Genomic DNA, 17951 nt, shown 5'->3' with positions numbered 1-17951 from the left:
AAACTAGAGGTAAAAACATTAAGTAGAAGCTACAGCCAAAAATCACAGAATATACAGGAATATATAGGAACACAACAGCAAGATGGATGTGAACCTCCCATAACAGTCAGACCAGTGCTTCCAGTGCAGTCCTTAGCCATCTTTCTGCCAGGTGTCCCTACACTCGACACGTATCACTGAAAGGAGGAGATGTGAACATTCCCAGCAGCTAATGCAGCAGCAACTGGCACTTGGATTCCTGATCCCATGAGTAAAATCCTTTTTCTCCCTGTATTGTTATACCTGAGAACATGTCAAATCACCAATCACGTCTGGGTGATATGACGATATTATCGGTAATGAGTGTAATCAGACAAGTATTCCGGTGTCGATATCTGACAGTGACTAACCGGCAATTATCGTCTTTGCTGAGGAAACGCGCTTAGGCTACATACAAAGCAAGATAACAGAAGGATCCATGATTTGCTTTCAGTTCAGCTTTCTAGCCAAAGATTCTGAAGCAGTTAAAAAGAAACATTGCACAGAATTTCACAAGCATTGTCCCTTGCAGTAACCATGCGTTCGCCATTCTTGTAAGTTCAGTATTGTCACATCAGCAACTTCTATCTCTGAGTCAGCAGCCAGAATGTCAGTCATTCAAGTGCAGCTTTCTGGTGGGAATTTTGAGCTTCCCGACTCAGTTTTTCGTGTCTGAGTCTTAGGCACGGCTTTAAGTGTGTCCCTGACCCGCCGTCTCGGTGGAGGACTGTCTGCTCGCGGCCGGTGGTTTTGGGCATGTGTAGCAGGCCTGCCCACGAGGAGAGCTCCCCCCGGGGGAGCGCGAGGAGGGGCGCGAGGCCCCGGCGCTGGTGCGGGACACCGAGCACTGCGGGGGCGCCGATACTGTAGTAACGGACTTGGACTCAAACCGTGGGGACCGGGAGGACGAGCCCCCCCTGCCCGTAGTCACTGCCCCCACCCCCGCTCCCGAGCCACGCCGGGATGGCGGGCTGACAGAGGAGCCCGGTCCGGACACAGCAGGGCCTGCTGGCAGCAGCGCGGTGAGTGACTCCGCTCCCGCTGAGACAGCGGTCTGGCAGAGGAGCCCGGCCCGGACGCAGCAGGGCCTGCTGGTGGCAGCGCGGTGAGTGACTCCGCTCCCACTGAGACAGCGGGCTGACAGAGGAGCCCGGCCCGGACGCAGCAGGGCCTGCTGGCGGCGGCGCGGTGAGTGACTCCGCTCCCGCTGAGACGGCGGGCTGACAGAGGAGCCCGGCCCGGACGCAGCAGGGCCTGCTGGTGGCAGCGCGGTGAGTGACTCCGCTCCCACTGAGACAGCGGGCTGACAGAGGAGCCCGGCCCGGACACAGCAGGGCCTGCTGGCGGCGGCGCGGTGAGTGACTCCGCTCCCACTGAGACAGCGGGCTGACAGAGGAGCCCGGCCCGGACGCAGCAGGGCCTGCTGGTGGCAGCGCGGTGAGTGACTCCGCTCCCACTGAGACAGCGGGCTGACAGAGGAGCCCGGCCCGGACACAGCAGGGCCTGCTGGCGGCGGCGCGGTGAGTGACTCCGCTCCCGCTGAGACAGTGGGCTGGCAGAGGAGCCCGGCCCGGACACAGCAGGGCCTGCTGGGGGCGGCGCGGTGAGTGACTCCGCACCTGCTGAGCCAGGCACTGACCCACCTGTAGACACACCGCAGCGGAACATCCCGAGCCTGAGCTGGACCTGCACTTACTGGATTCTGATAAAGATCATGAGGATGTAGAGAGTTTGGCTGATGACTTGGAGGACTCACAGGCCTCCATGGACTCCAGCACCCCTGTAGGTAGGACCAAGGTTTACTCTCTTGAGCAAATCTGTTTCTTTCTGGACAGCACTAAAGGCCAGAGAAAACCTAAGATAGAGTGCTATGCCCCTGATTGGAAACTGTTTTACCTTCATGTACGATGGCGATGAGGAAATTTACTTTGGACGAGCTTGATAAACAGAAGTGGTGCAGATTAAAGAAGCTTCACACCCCCTTGTGGAATTGGAGTGCTGACATTCAGGGACTCCCCATGCCTGCGTTCCCACCTGCCTCTCCCTCCTACTTATGCTGCCATAGCCATATCTGCCGGAGCTTACATACTGCACTCACCTAACTGTTTGCACTGCCTCTAGTCTCCCCTACTTTGGCTAACTGCACATTTTATTTCCCCTAATCCCCTTGGGCTGTGCTGCCTGGAGACCCCACATTTTCAAGATATCCTGCCTACCCTGCTGTCTACGACGTCTCCACTACCTGTGAGTCCTTCCGGCCTGCTCACCCTTCTGCCTGTGACATCTTCCCTGTTTACCCTGCTGCCGTACTACTGTTCGCCCCCCCATCTGAAGCAGCTCCAGCACTTGCTGTCATCACCTCCCTGCCCCCCACTTTGTGACTGAAATGTTAAGATTGGGATAATGTGAATTAGGACTTTGCCATCTTGATCATTTGACTTCCTCTGCTGCCCCCTGGAGGATGGGCTCCCCCTTTCAGTCTGGTTAGGGTTAGGGCTTCCTCTGCTGCCCCCTGGAGGATGGGCTCCCCCTTTGAGTCTGGTTCCTCCCACCGATTCTTCTTTCTAGGGAGCTTTTCCTTGCCACTGTCCCCTCTGACTTGCTCACTGGGGGCTTTGGGCAGGGATGCTGTAAAGTGCTTTGAGATGATGTAATGTTGTGAAAACACACTATACAAATAAAACTGTACTGAACTGAAACTGCATTCAGTGTTTGGTGGGGGGGGGGGACTCAAAATGAGATCTGAACCAGCAACCTTCCGCTCATGGACACAGAGTCCGAACCCAAAGAGTCACGCACCACACCCAGTATTTACAGAAATGCTTCCTACAGCATCCAGAACTGAAACGAATATGAGTGGTTTTCCCACTATTAATGAAAACTGGACCATTCTGTATGATGCTGTATCTTTGGTTATTTGTTACACAAAGGATGGTCGTGGAAATCTTGTCTTTTTTGTTTTTACTACATCACTACCTTCAGTTAATATAAACCAGATTAAAAAGGAACCTTGTTGTTAAAAGAGGGGAAATAAATTTTATATATATATATATATATATATATATATATATATATATATATATATTAATTTAATATTTTAAACAATGTTTATCTATCTCTGCCGGACTAGATGTGCCATCACATCCTCAGCCAGGTGCAGCTGAGGCCAGCAGAGGGCGCCAGTGAGCAGCCAGAGACAGCAGTCATACGGAAGCTCCCAGCTCTGGGCTCCATCACATGAACACGCCTGCTGACAATAACACTCACATACCACTTATACACCCTGTGGATAAAGAGCCCTCACTGTTTCTATAGCAGGTTAGGATGCTGTGCTGTGATCAGGAGGCAAACTGGATGGGAATGGAAACGTAGTAACAAACAAAAAGTGACATCACTACCTTCAGTCATTATAAAGTCTGTGGTCAAGATTAGCTACTGCTGTACAAACAGCTATAGCTGTGATTATCAAAATAAAACCCAGTTAATCCATGAGGAGAAATATATAATATATATTACACATTTCAAACAATATTCATGTATCACTGCCAGACCAGACATGATTTCTCATCCCCACGTCACTTACAGAGCCGTCCTGGAGTTCTTGACCACAGGCAGCAGCCTGCAGTGCTGTTTATCTGATCTGATGTATTTCTTCAGATCAAACACATCCAGCTGCTCATCTGACATCAGCATCACAAAGGCCAGAGCTGAGTACTGTGCAGGTGAGAGGTCATCTACTGAAATGTTTCCTGAATTCAGGTATCTTTGTACTTCCTCTACTAGAGAATTGTCACCCAGCTCAGTCAGACAGTGGAACAGGTTGATGGTCCTTTCTGGAGATAAATTCTCCTGTATTTTCTCCTTGATGTATTGGACTGTTTCCATAATGGTATGTGAGCTGATTCTTGTCGGCCCCAGTAGCCTTTGTAACAGAGTCTTACTGGAGTCTGTTGAGAGGCCCAGGAGGAAGCGGAGGTAGAGGTCCAAGTGTCCATTCTTGCTCTCTAATGCCTGATCCACTGCAGTCTTCAGCAGGTCAGCTGATGTGTTTGACAGAAACACATATAAAGCAGCGAGATACTCCTGGATGCTCAGATGCACAAAGCAGTACACCTTCTCCTGGTACAACCCATACTCCTCTTTAAAGACTTCTGTGCACACTCCAGAGTAAACTGAAGTTTCAGTGACATCAATGCCATTCCCTGTCAGATCTTGCTCATAAAATATGAGATTGCCTTTCTCAAGGTTGTCAAAAGCAAGTTTACCAAGTTTTAAAAGGAATTCCTTGCTGTATTCTTTAAGCTTAGTTTCTTGTTTTTTCATATACTTGTCATTTGTTAAACTTGTCTGAAAGATCAGGAAGTGTGTGTACATTTCAGTCAGAGTCCTTGGAATTTCTCCCCTGTCAGTCTCACTAAAAAACCTCTTAAGCACAGTGGCTGAAATCCAGCAGAACACAGGTATGTGGCACATGATGAAGAGGCTCCTTGATGATTTCACATGTGTGATAATCCTGCTGGCCACGCTCTGATCCCTAAATCTCCTCCTGAAATACTCCTCCTTCTGGGCATCACTGAACCCTCGTATCTCTGTCACCTGGTGGACACACTCAGGAGGTATCTGATTGGCTGCTGCTGGCCGGGAGGTTATCCAGAGGAGAGCGGATGGGAGCAGATTCCCCTTAATGAGGTTAGTCAACAGCACATCCAGTGACGTTTTCTTTGTTACATCAAACCAGCTCTCATTGTTCTGAAAATCGAGAGGAAGGCGACACTCATCCAGACCATCAAAGATGAACAAGATTTTGTACATAAACAGCTCAGTGGATTCAAGAGATTTCAGTCCTGGGACAAAGTGGCAAAGCAGTTCAATGAGACTGTATTCACCCTTAATCAAATTCAGGTCCCGGAAAGGAAGAGCAAATATGAAGTGAACATCCTGGTTTGCTTTTCCTTCTGCCCAGTCGAGAATAAATTTCTGCACAGAGACTGTTTTCCCGATACCTGCCACCCCTTTAGTGAGTACAGTTCTGATTGGTGTCTCATGCCCACATAAGGGTTTAAATATATCATTGCACTTGACTGTAGTATCTTCTGTTCGCCTTTTCTTGGATGCTGTTTCAATCTGTCTCACTTCATGTTCATCATTGACTGCTCCAGTCCCACCTTCAGTTATGTAGAGTTCTGTGTAAATCTCACTGAGAAGTGTTGGCTGTCCTTCCTTAGCTTTCCCTTCAAATACACACTCAAATTGCTTCTTAAGTTTACATTTCATTTCCTGTTGATGTTGCAGCATGAGCTGTCCTGAAAAGAAATGAGAGAAAAATGCACTAATTCTCACCGTGATCCCGACCAATATGAGAGGAAGAATATTTTCCAAAAACACACTTTTTTGCACATACATATCCTGATATTTCCCTGTGACTGTGAATGTGAAACTGAAAGTTTTATCATGCGTATTTTACTGGAACACTGCATACAGGACCGTGAATAAGCCTTAGGCAGCCAAAGGAAATGTTTAAAGCCATTTATCTGGGTAGTAAGTGTATATCTGCTCAGAACCAAAAAAAACCCAAAACCCCTTTTCATTTCCCAAACCTCTCCTCAGGGGCACCACAGCCAGTCCATGTATTTGTTAAATTTCACCACCAGCTCACTTCATTCATTAATTAAATAAGTTTAAAACTCAATGAGATATTGATCAGCCACATGAGGTGTGTTAGTGGTCAAGTAAAAAAATACAGGGATATACTGCACAATATCAGCAAATATTAAGGTGATGTTGGGAGAGGTTCTGAAATGGCAAACACACTTTGACATACATATTATAGTAGTTCTACACCAACATAAAGACCATTTAAACTTCCTTTTCTTTGACTGCCTAAGACGTTTACACAATATTGTACATGTAGATAATATTATAAAGTTCTTACTCTTGTCCAGCAGGTCAGCAAGATCATTATGTTTCATGATCCTCAGGATGTACACTGTGATCTTCAGAGCTACCTCTCTAACACTGGTCTTCTGCATCTGACCATCACAGTCCAGGTCATTGTCCTCCTCCAGCTGAGGCTCAGAGCATTCTGGGTAATTCTGATCTAGGTGCCTCACAAACGTCTTCAGTTCCTCCTTTAGGAACTTCATGGCTTTTACCTCTAGCGACTAAAATAAACAGTCAGAGTTAATTATTGATACTTACACCAAACCTTTTCAGAGTTTCACTTGTGAATCATAGTTTAAAACATATTTTCTTTAAGATGATGAATTTATTATTATGCAGCTGTATAAAATATAAGCTAATTCACATAACAGCCAAGAAAATATATATCAGCAATAAATACAAACCTTCAATATGGATGATAAACCCGATTTATCATGTAGATCTGAACTGCAATCTTCCATTTGGTCTCTGTGAATTAGGCAGAAACATAAAGACCTCAATTCATCTACACAAATGTAACAGAAAGGCTGAAAAGTTCCCCATTAAAATTGCTGTTACTGCAGATAAAGAATAACATTGTGGTATATTACAACACCAATTCCAAAAAGTTGGACATTGTGCAAATTGTAAATAAAAACAGAATGTAATGATATGGAAATCTCATAAACCTGTATTATATTCATAACAAAGTATAGAAAACATATCAGATGTTTAAAGTGAGACATTTTGCTATTTCATGAAAAATATTGGCTGATTTTGAATTTCATGACAGCAACACGTCTCAAAAAAGTTGGGACAGGGGCAATAGGAGGCTGGAAAAGTTAGTGGTACAAAAACCCAATGTTAAGATCGCCGGTGAACGGGGAAGGTGCACGGACAGGCAGGCAGGCAAGGATCAGGCAGGCAGGTAGAATAAGGGGGAAACGGGGTTTAATCACAGGACTAAGGGCAGGAAACATCAGACGCCAACTAACATAAATGACAGACCGGGAACCAGGGCAAGACATGGACTCAAATAGACAGGACTGATTGAAAATAATCAGACTCAGATGGGTACGATCCGGGAAGCACACGTGGATAATCAGGGGGGCGTGGCACACACGAGGATCGTACGAGCCGGGTATGACAGACCCCCCCCCCCTCAGAGGAGGCGACGGACGAGACGAGGGAAACGGGACCTGGAAAAGAAGAACAAAACCATTCAAGGGACACCGGAAACATGACAGAGACACAGAACAGGCACAGAGACAAGAAGTAGGACAAAACCTGATAAAGGACAGGGAGGGCAGACAGACTAGGAAAGGAGACACAGCAGGAACAGGCTGGACAAAAGGACCAGGAGTGAACGGAGGAGGAACAAAGGGACGAGGAAGGGAGACAGGAGAGACAAAGCCGGGAGGAGGAGCAAACGAAGGAGGGAGACAGGCAGGGGAGTAGGGAGAGAAGGAGGGGGAACCATGGGGAGTCCGAGGGAGCCCCAGCGGGCGACGGGTGGCCGTCAGAGGGGCCGCAGGCGGCCGGGAGGCCGGAACAGGAGGGGACCTCAGAGCAGCAGAGGAGGCAGGGCGAGGCACTGATGGAGGGGCCGAGGAGGGAGGTGGAGGGAGACCCAGGGAAGCGGACGAGGGAGCTGGAGGGGACCTAGGCGAGGGCAAGGGGGGGGGGGAGCCGCAGCAGGCGGCGACTTCCTCCGACGTGCCGGAGTGGAGGGAACCGCAGGCAACTGAGGAGCTGCAGCAGGGGAGTCCGCAGGCGACTGACCGGGCACCAGAGTGGGGAGTAAGACAGGGCGACGAGGCTGCGGAGGGGGACCCGCAGGCAACAGCCAACCCGGAGGGCGAGGACCCGCAGGCGCCGACCAAGCCCCAGCGCAGGCAAGGGAGGGACTCGTATCACCTTGTTTACCACATCCCTGCCCCCCCGCTTCTGTACCAGCTGGTCCCCGGGTCCCCACTAGCTGGGGCGATACTGTTGCCTAAATATGACGAAACATTAAACATGTCATCATCCTGCACCTGTTCTCCATCCCAGTAGACATAATGTGCATGATGTCATCAGCGTGCGCCACTCCCTCTGGAATGTCCTACTTTATTACAGAATACTAACCGCTTCAGGGATCACAGCAGTGAAGGAAGTTGCGCATGCAGTCTCCGCCTGGGTCACGTGTGTGGAGTTTGCATGTTCTCCCCATGTCGTCGTGGGGTTTCCTCCGGGTACTCCGGTTTCCCCCACAGTCCAAAAACATGCTGAGGCTAATTGGACTTGCTAAATTGCCTGTAGGTGTGCGTGTGAGAGTCAATGGTGTGTGAGCGTGCCCTGCGATGGGGTGGCCCCCCATCCTGGGTTGTTCCCTGCCTCGTGCCCATTGTTTCCGGGACAGGCTCCGGACCCCCCACCACCCAGTAGGATAAGCGGTTTGGAAAATGGATGGATGGATGGATGGATGGCCAGACCTTTAAGTTTGACTACAAAGCACCTATGACAGACATCAGCCTTCACATGATGTCACAACACCATCCCTCACTGATGTGTCTTACCTGGCTCAAGCTATTCAGAACAGCAAAGCCGTTAACAGGCTCCCAATGCCAGAGCCTGCGATGTTTAACGGGGATCCAATTCATTTTATTGAATGGAAGGCATCCTTTATGTACTCATTCAGAGAACAGGTATCTCTTCAGCAGATAAGCTGTATTACCTTAAGAAATATATCAGTGGTCCTGCTCATAAATGTCTTGAGGGCACGTTCTACCAAAGTGATGATGAGGCATGCAAAGATGCTTGGAATAAGCTTGGTCAGCGATACGGTCAGCGATACGGTCAGTGATACGGTCAGCGATATGGTCAGTAATACGGTCAGTGATATGGTCAGTGATACGGTCAGTGATACGGTCAGCCATACGGTCAGTGATATGGTCAGCGATACGGTCAGCCATACGGTCAGTGATACGGTCAGCGATACGGTCAGCCATATGGTCAGCGATATGGTCAGTGATACGGTCAGTGATACGGTCAGCCATACGGTCAGTGATATGGTCAGCGATACGGTCAGGAATACGGTCAGCCATACGGTCAGTGATATGGTCAGCGATACGGTCAGCCATACGGTCAGCGATACGGTCAGCCATATGGTCAGCGATATGGTCAGTGATACGGTCAGTGATACGGTCAGCCATATGGTCAGCCATATGGTCAGCGATACGGTCAGTGATACGGTCAGCCATACGGTCAGTGATATGGTCAGCCATACGGTCAGCGATACGGTCAGCCATACGGTCAGCCATATGGTCAGCGATACGGTCAGTGATACGGTCAGTGATACGGTCAGCCATACGGTCAGCGATACGGTCAGCCATACGGTCAGCGATATGGTCAGTGATACGGTCAGCGATACGGTCATCCATACGGTCAGTGATACGGTCAGCCATACGGTCAGCCATACGGTCAGCAATACGGTCAGTGATATGGTCAGCGATACGGTCAGCCATACGGTCATCCATATGGTCAGTGATACGGTCAGCCATACGGTCAGCAATACGGTCAGTGATATGGTCAGCGATTCGGTCAGCCATACGGTCATCCATACGGTCAGTGATACGGTCAGCCATATGGTCATCCATACGGTCAGTGATACGGTCAGCCATACGGTCAGTAATACGGTCAGTGATATGGTCAGCGATATGGTCAGCCATACGGTAAGTGATACGGTCAGCGATACGCTCAGCCATACGGTCAGCCATACAGTCAGCCATACGGTCAGCCCTACGGTCAGTGATACGGTCAGCGATACGGTCAGCCATACGGTCAGCCATGCGGTCAGTGATACGGTCAGCCATACGGTCAGTGATACGGTCAGCGTTACGGTCAGCCATACGGTCAGCCATACGGTCAGCCATTCATCATCCAAAGGGCATTTCCGGAGAGGCTCTCAAAATGGCCACAAATACGGTCCAAAGATGCCGAAGGGTTACAGACATTTTCTTATTTTTAAATGCCTGTTTGCAAACTATGCCTCATGCAAGAGATAAAGAGACATCAACTAACGACAGAGTATGGACTCCACAGATGTCCTGATCTTATGAAAACATGTCTCAACGGAAAAGAATCTAGAGGGAAAAGGAGTTGTTTTCCTCATGAGTTGTTTAAATGAGTTGTTTTCCTCAAATTGGTTTAGTGGTTCTGTGTTCCTCTGGAAACGGATCGGTGACTGCAGTGGGTGCGTGTATACACAGTGATATTCCAGCAGACCAGGGGAGGGCAGATGTACTTAAACAAAGTACATCTACACAGTACAGTACAAAAACCACGACCTCCATCACAACTATCACCCCCCCCCCCCCCCCGGTAAAGGCACAAGCTCTTACGTTAGCTACGTTTTTTTTGGTAATTAATTTATTTTAAATAAATCGTGAACCATCAGTCAAGTCTTTCGGCCATCAATCCGAGGGGAATGCTACAGAGGAGTATGATGAATTCAAAGGTTTAGTATCTACTAAAGGAAACACATCAAAAGCGACCCAAACCAGAAAAGAAGGCTGCAAAAAGTGTCCGACAAATTAAATGTCATTTTTAGTTATTGTATTTATCACTTGAATGTAGTATTACGTTCCCAGTGTTTCATCATTATTTTATTGTCATAATTACAGATCAAATAGAAGCACAATCATGCAGGATATGGGAACAAGTTAAAGTGAAGTACAAACACAACATTTCATTCATATATATATATATATATATATATATATATATATATATATATATATCCATCCATTTTCCATACCGCTTATCCTATTGGGTCGCGGGGGGTCCGGAGCCTATCCCGGAAGCAATGGGCACGAGGCTGGGAACAACCCAGGATGGGGGGCCAGCCCATCACAAGGCACACTCACACACCATGCACTCACACATACACACCTATGGACAATTTAGCGACTCCAATTAGCCTCAGCATGTTTTTTGGACTGTGGGGGGAAACCGGAGTACCCGGAGGAAACCTCACGACGACATGGGGAGAACATGCAAACTCCACACACATGTGACCCAGGCGGAGACTCGAACCCGGGTCCCAGAGGTGTGAGGCGACAGTGCTAACCACTGCACCACCATGCCGCCCCATATATATATATATATATATGTTTGTATGTATGAGTTTGTGTGTGTATGTATGTGTTTGTTGATTTTACGTATATGAATGGCGAGGCCATGACTGAACCCATTTCCACGCACGGACACTATTAAGTCTGTGAGCTAATCCTAGTTTACGCAGAACAAACCTGCTCCGAGCAGGTTTGAGGATTTGGATGTGCTGCTATGACAACACATCCAGCAAGACTTTCGAAAAACCTGCCAACTACCCCAGGCGGCTGGCGTGTGCCAAGTGCCCCAGGCGGCTGGCGTGTACCAAGTGCCCCAGGCGGCTGGCGTGTACCAAGTGCCCTATGGCCTGACTATAGACCCAGAGAGACATGCATGCTAGTGGGCTGTAACACTGTTACCTCTCAGGGCTCTTTCTCTTACACCCCACAGGGGGGAGCATTTCATGGCTTGAACTATAAATGTTGCGACTCACAGCTTCTAATGTCCTGAGGCCCCAGGGCACTGGCCCCATTGGCCCGGTGCATAACCCAGCCAAGGCTCCAGGGGGCGCTATCTTGGGGCACCTTCAGCCACCGGCTCATTCCCCCACCGTGAGCTAAGAAGCGCTACTGGGGATCTTTCCTGCCTGCTGCCGTTAGACACCACAATGCCTGCTGTCGATGTGCAGCCCCCACAGCCAGCCTTAACGTCCCATTTTTAATGTGGTAAAAGCTGCTCTCTGTTTTTAATCATATAAATAACATAACACTTTGCTGCTGAACACAAGAGAATTTCCCCTCTTGGATCAACAAATCATCTTATTTTATACTCAGGGGATGAGAACCACTACAGTGTCACATTAATTATGATCTGAATCAGCAAGTATAAACGTCACCTTTGGCAAAGAAACCAATAGTCTTTCACTTTTTTTTGTCTGATGATAGTAGTTTATTGTTTAAGCCACACAGTTTGACTAAACATGTTAAACTGAAGCCTTCGTCTGAATATGATCTAATGAATTCATGAGAGTGAAATTATTTGTTATCATAACAGAAACATCCATCTCACGAGACGACAATCTATTGTCGAGTCATTCTTTAATGGACATGCAGGGGGGTAACAGGTAAACCAGTTTTTTCCAGCTCTGTGCTGAGGACTGAAATTTAAAATCCACTTTGCGATTAAATAACTTCCAATTCCGGCTCGCAGAAAGTCAGGTTTTACAGTAATCCTCATCCATTTACTTCAGATGGTATTTATATAGAATACAGACAAAACTTTTGTTTAAATTCTCAAGGTGATGGAATCTGTTAAAGGTAAAAATTGGTGCATTCATTATAAATATGTGATTTCCTCATAGCTTGTATGTGTCTCTGTGCCATTTGAATGAGAGTCTGAATGTCATTAACAGTGTTTGTTTAAATGTACATTTACCTTTGATCTGTAGGAAAAGGTCCCTCTCTGAAGTTGAGTGGTTTTCCCATTGACCAGTCACTCTTCATGGAAACACAGCTGGGTACAGGGGAGTCTGTTCTCTTCATCGGGACACTGTGGGCAGCGAGAGGAAACAAACCCTCATGGTATAAATAAAATTCATACAATGGGGACAACATCACACTGCTGTTTATCCTTCTGCTCTGCCTTCATGTACTTTGATATGCTGTGAAGCTCTTGATGTAAACAGACTTATTTACAGTCAGCTGTTAAGGAAATTGTATAATCTAAAATTTAGATATTATATGAAACTTTTAGTATGACCGTTAAAAACCTCCAATAACTAGACTTGACTGATGTTCCTTTTTACCTGTTTATATATGTTTTTGTTTGTTTGTTTAGTTTTGTTATGTGGCCATTTTGTATAGGAGGGATGGTCTGTTACTCGCCTCTAGTATAAAAGAACTGGCTGATTGTGGAAGAAGACGGTGAAGACAGAAGATGGCGAGGTCTTTTTATTAAGCTACACATATTAAAGTGCTGCCCACTGACCAGCCCCAGCTAGGAGCCCAGTTTACTTTTATGTTATGGCCTGACTATAGACCCAGAGAGACATGCATGCTAGTGGGCTGTAACACTGTTACCTCTCAGCGCTCTTTCTGTTACACCCCACAGGGGGGCGCATTTCAGAAGCAGATCCGTCCATTTTGATGCTGATCCAGACCAGATGATTCCTGCTGGGGCCTCTGTGAACATGAAGGGTAAGTAGATACATAGATAAATACACAATATCGAGGACTCAGCATTTTTACATCAAACTGATGAATTGTGTCTCCATTCTGTTATGTTCGATGTGTAGAATTACACATAGTAAAGAGGTTTAGTGCAAAATTTCAATGCCACATTTTTTTATAAATATATGTATAAACATCCTCTCCTGGAGCCGACACCTTATGGTGGTGGAGGGGTTTGCGTGTTCCAGTGATCCCAGGAGCTAAGCTGCCCAGGGCTTTATGCCCCTGGTAGGGTCACCCAAGACAAATAGGTCCTGGGTGAGGAACCAGACGAACTGCGGCTCATTAGACCCCTTATGATGAGTAAAAACATGGATTCACGTTCTCCTTCCCCTGGACGCGGGTCACTAGATTTTTATGGATGGAATTTCTAGGCACAACCAGTGCGTTGAGGGTGTCCGGTTTGGTGACCTCAGGATTGGGTCTCTGCTTTTTGCAGATGATGTGGTTCTGTTGGGCTCATCAGACCGTGACCTTCGGCTCTCACTGGAGCAGTTCGCAGCCGAGTGTGAAGCGGCTGGGATGAGAATCAGCACCTCCAAATCCGAGACCATGGTCCTCAGCCGGAAAAGGGTGGAGTGCTGTCTTCGGGTCGGGGGTCTTTCCCCAAGTGGAGGAGTTTAAGTATCTCAAGGTCTTGTTCACGAGTGAAGGAAGGATGGAGCTGGTGATCGACAGGCGGATCGGTGACTGCAGTGGGTGCGTGTATACAGCAGTGATATTACAGCAGACCAGGGGAGGGCAGATGTACTTAAACAAAGTACATCTACACAGTACAGTACAAAAACCACGACCTCCATCACAACTATCACCCCCCTACCCTCCCCCCTGGAACTCAGAATACACGAAGCGGATGTGAGCCGGCTGTTCCAGAAACAGAAATCCAAGAAGCCCCCAGACCAGACGGTGTCTCCCCCTCCTGCCTCAGAACCTGTGCTGATCAGCTGGCTCCCATCTTCACCCACATCTTCAATAGATCCCTGGAGCTGTGTGAAGTTCCCTCCTGCTTCAAACGCTCCACCATTATCCTGGTCCCCAAGAAACCCACCATCACAGGACTGAATGACTACAGACTTGTCGCCTTGACATTTGTGGTCATAAAATCCTTTGAACACCTGGTTTTAGCCCATCTGAAGGACATTACAGGACACCAGCTGGACCCCCTGCAGTTTGCCTACCGGGCAAACAGGTCGCTGGATGATGCAGTGAATATGGGGCTGCATTTTATCCTGCAACATCTCGACCGTCCAGGAACTTATGCCAGGATCCTGTTTGTGGACTTTAGTTTGGCTTTCGACACCATTGTGCCTAATCTCTTCTCCTCCAAACTCTCCCAGCTCAATGTGTCACCAGCTACCTGCCAGTGGATCACCAGCTTCCTGACAGACAGGAAGCAGCAAGTAAGGCTGGGGGGGGTTACTTCTGAAACACAGTCCCTCAGTATCGGTGCCCCTGAAGGATGTGTCCTCTCCCCACTGCGCTTTTCCCTCTACACCAATGACTGCACCTCCAGGAACTCAGCTGTAAAACTCCTGAAGTTTGCAGATGACACCATCATTGGACTCATTCAGGATGGTGATGAGTCTGCATACCGGAAGGAAGTGGAGCAGCTGGTACTCTGGTGCAGTCAGCACAACCTGGAGCTGAACACGCACAAGACTGTGGACTTCAGGAGACGTCCGTCATCATTGCTCCCCCTCACCATATCAGACAGCCCGGTGTCTACTGTGGAGTTCTTCAAGTTCCTGGGTACCACCATCTCCCAGAACCTGAAGTGGGAGACCAACATCTCCTCCATCCTCAAAAAGGCCCAGCAGAGGATATACTTCCTGAGACAACTGAGGAAGTACAGTCTTCCACAGGAGCTGCTGATCCAGTTCTACACTGCAGTCACTGAGTCTGTCCTCTGCTCCTCCATCACAGTCTGGTATGGAGCAGCCACCAAACAGGACAGGAAGAGACTGCAGCGGACCGTAGGGACAGCAGAAAGATCATCGGTGCCCCCCTGCCCTCCATCACAGTCTGGTATGGAGCAGCCACCAAACAGGACAGGAAGAGACTGCAGCGGACCGTACAGACAGCAGAAAGATCATCGGTGCCCCCCTGCCCTCCATCACAGTCTGGTATGGAGCATCCACCAAACAGGACAGGAAGAGACTGCAGCGGACCGTACAGACAGCAGAAAAGATCATAGGCGCCCCCTGCCCTCCATCCAGGACCTGTCTCTCTTAAGATCCAGGGAAATGGCAGTAAAATCATCACAGATCCCACACAGCCTGGACACAGACTTTCTGAGCTGCTGCCCTCTGGCAGACGATATAGAAGCCTGCAGACCAGGACACCCGACACAGGAACAGCTTCTCTCCCCTCGCCATCTCCCTCCTAAACAGCTGATCTGTCACACTGCTAAACACCTACAGCACTGCAACTGCACTGTATGTACAGTCTGTGGGATATATTTCTGTAATCTTTTCTGTATATAAGATTTACGTTGCTTACTATATCGTATTGTTCATTTACACACTTTGTGTATATGTGTGTGTGTATGTATATATGTATGTATATATGTACACATGTACTGTATATACTGTATATATATACAGTATCCATAAATATATTTACATTTATAAATAGTATAAACATATATCTACAAATAACACTTTTATACATTTTTTAACATTTACCTTTATATTTATAAATATAAATCCATAATACATATTCATATTGTAGATTGTTGTTGTTTTTACACTGTTGTGCTTGAGACCATCGACCGGAATCTAATTCCTTGTATGTGTTCGCTCACATACTTGGCCAATAAACCCGATTCTGATTCTGAGACTGATTTCCAAGGGACCTAAAAGTATGACAAGTCCAAATCGCTATTACAACAGTTCCGAATATACTTTAACCATGTCGAAGTCACAAAGATTTTCCCATTTTTTCCTCAACTCGTTCTCACACTGACAAGAAAAAAAAATTAATCAGCTCGACAAGTATCCGCTGGTCAGGCAGACGACGACTCCCATTCTATCGCGGGCGGCGCCGATTCTGTGCTGGACCGGATTTTGGCTCGTATCGATGGTATTGAAAAATCTCTAAACGCCTTGGACGATATAAAATCATCAATTTCCTCCATTGAGAGATCTCTTTCTAGCTTATTACTGTTAATGATTTGTTGTGATTGGTCGGCTCCACTACTCACGGTTTGGCGGAGTAAGTGGCACCACCTTCTGTCATTCAGCTGCGCCGTGGGTTGCGTTTGACTTATTCTTTACCGATTATTTATATCAGACTTGCGTACTGTTTGCATTAAACAGTTTAAATACGACTGCAAAGTATGACTACAATTAAGATCAGCACATTTCAGATTGGAGAACACAGAACAGATCCGTAGTAAAAGCTTTGATTTAATAAAATGTTAAGCATTGAGTTTAACCCGGATATTTCGGCACACTGGCATTAATCCCCAACACTTAATAAAAGAAAAACTTAATATAGCTTCAAAATATTACAGCCTACGTCCCGGTCCATAATTACGCAGCACAGTATATTACAACTCATGGCTGAGCGTAAGTAATTAAATATTATTGATGTTAATTTGAAAACTCTTCTGATACACGTACAGTAACCTACTGTGCTGTACGGACGTATATTTAATATTTAATTGTATTGAAAATTTTAAATTCCGCTGTATATTTAGGCTGTGTTAAACATATAAATTTTATTATTATTAATTTAATCTTACCTTGAAACATAGAATATCTTTACATTATTCCAGAATCTTGATAAAATGGCGACTCTGCCTTTAAAATCCCGACACTTAATTTCACTTTCGTTTACAGGCAGGAAATGATCAGCTCCGTCTCATGCAAAAAATGGACACGGACTCAGCGGCACTTCGTAGGGTTTTGGGGGGATATTATCTATGTGTCTATGTTGCACACTTGGACAAGGTGAATAAATTCCAGGCATGCATAGGGTTCTTTTTCAATAATGTGATGATTTTTACTTCACCGGAAAAGCACTGAAACACAAGCACAAAAACCCGCTTGTTAAACAGGACTGTATGCAGCGATCCTTGTCGAGTGCTCTGCATGACGCATGCGCTCTTTGCACTCCACTCAGTGGAACCCCCCGCGAGCTGGCCAAAGTGCCTGTGTGTGCTCCGCTCCTGTTACCCTGCCTGCCTGAATCGCACCACAGTTGTTCCTGCCCTAAACCCATCAGCCACGCAGTACATTACACTATCACAAGAGATGAACAATGCAAATAACAGTGCAAAATAATAACATTGAACACAATATTTAGCATATGGGAAACTAACAAGGGGTCCACATCTATTAGTAACAATAACCGTAATTTGGTTAGGCCACTTAAAAAAAAATTGGTTCTCGTTCCCTCCCGACCCGCCGAAATGCCTCTGACCCGATTTTTTTTTTATTTCGTAAAAATCGCATGGAAAATGCCCAAGAATAACGAAATTTGAATTTCCCGTGCATTCCACATCGACGATTGATCCACATTGTGTAATCCTAGTCTTGGAATGGTTTCATGAACCTAAATTTGTCCCTACTTGAGATGGGCTGGTGCAAAGATTTAAATCTGGGGAAGTGATGTGGTACATGTTCTTAAGTACTTGTTTGTAGAGTTGCATTTCCTTGTTCAACCATTCAGGTTCCTGTATTTTGTAAA

The 17951-nt window shown here is 46.9% G+C and overlaps 1 protein-coding gene across 3 annotated transcripts in view; it reads right to left on the bottom strand.

Annotated features, from left to right (window-relative positions):
- Nucleotides 1–17359, bottom strand: part of LOC125722757 (NACHT, LRR and PYD domains-containing protein 12-like) — a 32343-nt gene extending 14984 nt beyond the window's left edge. For all 3 annotated transcript variants that reach the window (XM_048998949.1, XM_048998950.1, XM_048998951.1), the window contains exons 1-6: nucleotides 17005–17359; nucleotides 13110–13211; nucleotides 12466–12579; nucleotides 6363–6426; nucleotides 5951–6179; nucleotides 3602–5321 (exon numbers count right to left, since the gene is read on the bottom strand). In XM_048998949.1, coding sequence (XP_048854906.1) covers nucleotides 3602–5321; nucleotides 5951–6179; nucleotides 6363–6426; nucleotides 12466–12579; nucleotides 13110–13171 — 2189 coding nt within the window. In that variant the 5' untranslated portion in view covers nucleotides 13172–13211; nucleotides 17005–17359. The remainder of the gene's footprint in view (nucleotides 1–3601; nucleotides 5322–5950; nucleotides 6180–6362; nucleotides 6427–12465; nucleotides 12580–13109; nucleotides 13212–17004) is intronic.
- Between the last annotated feature and the right edge of the window lie 592 nt (nucleotides 17360–17951).

This window comes from Brienomyrus brachyistius, unplaced genomic scaffold (assembly GCF_023856365.1).
Source record: "Brienomyrus brachyistius isolate T26 unplaced genomic scaffold, BBRACH_0.4 scaffold42, whole genome shotgun sequence".
Taxonomy (NCBI): domain Eukaryota; kingdom Metazoa; phylum Chordata; class Actinopteri; order Osteoglossiformes; family Mormyridae; genus Brienomyrus; species Brienomyrus brachyistius.
Note: the sequence above shows the minus strand (reverse complement) of the source record. Positions and strands in the feature narration are given on the sequence as shown.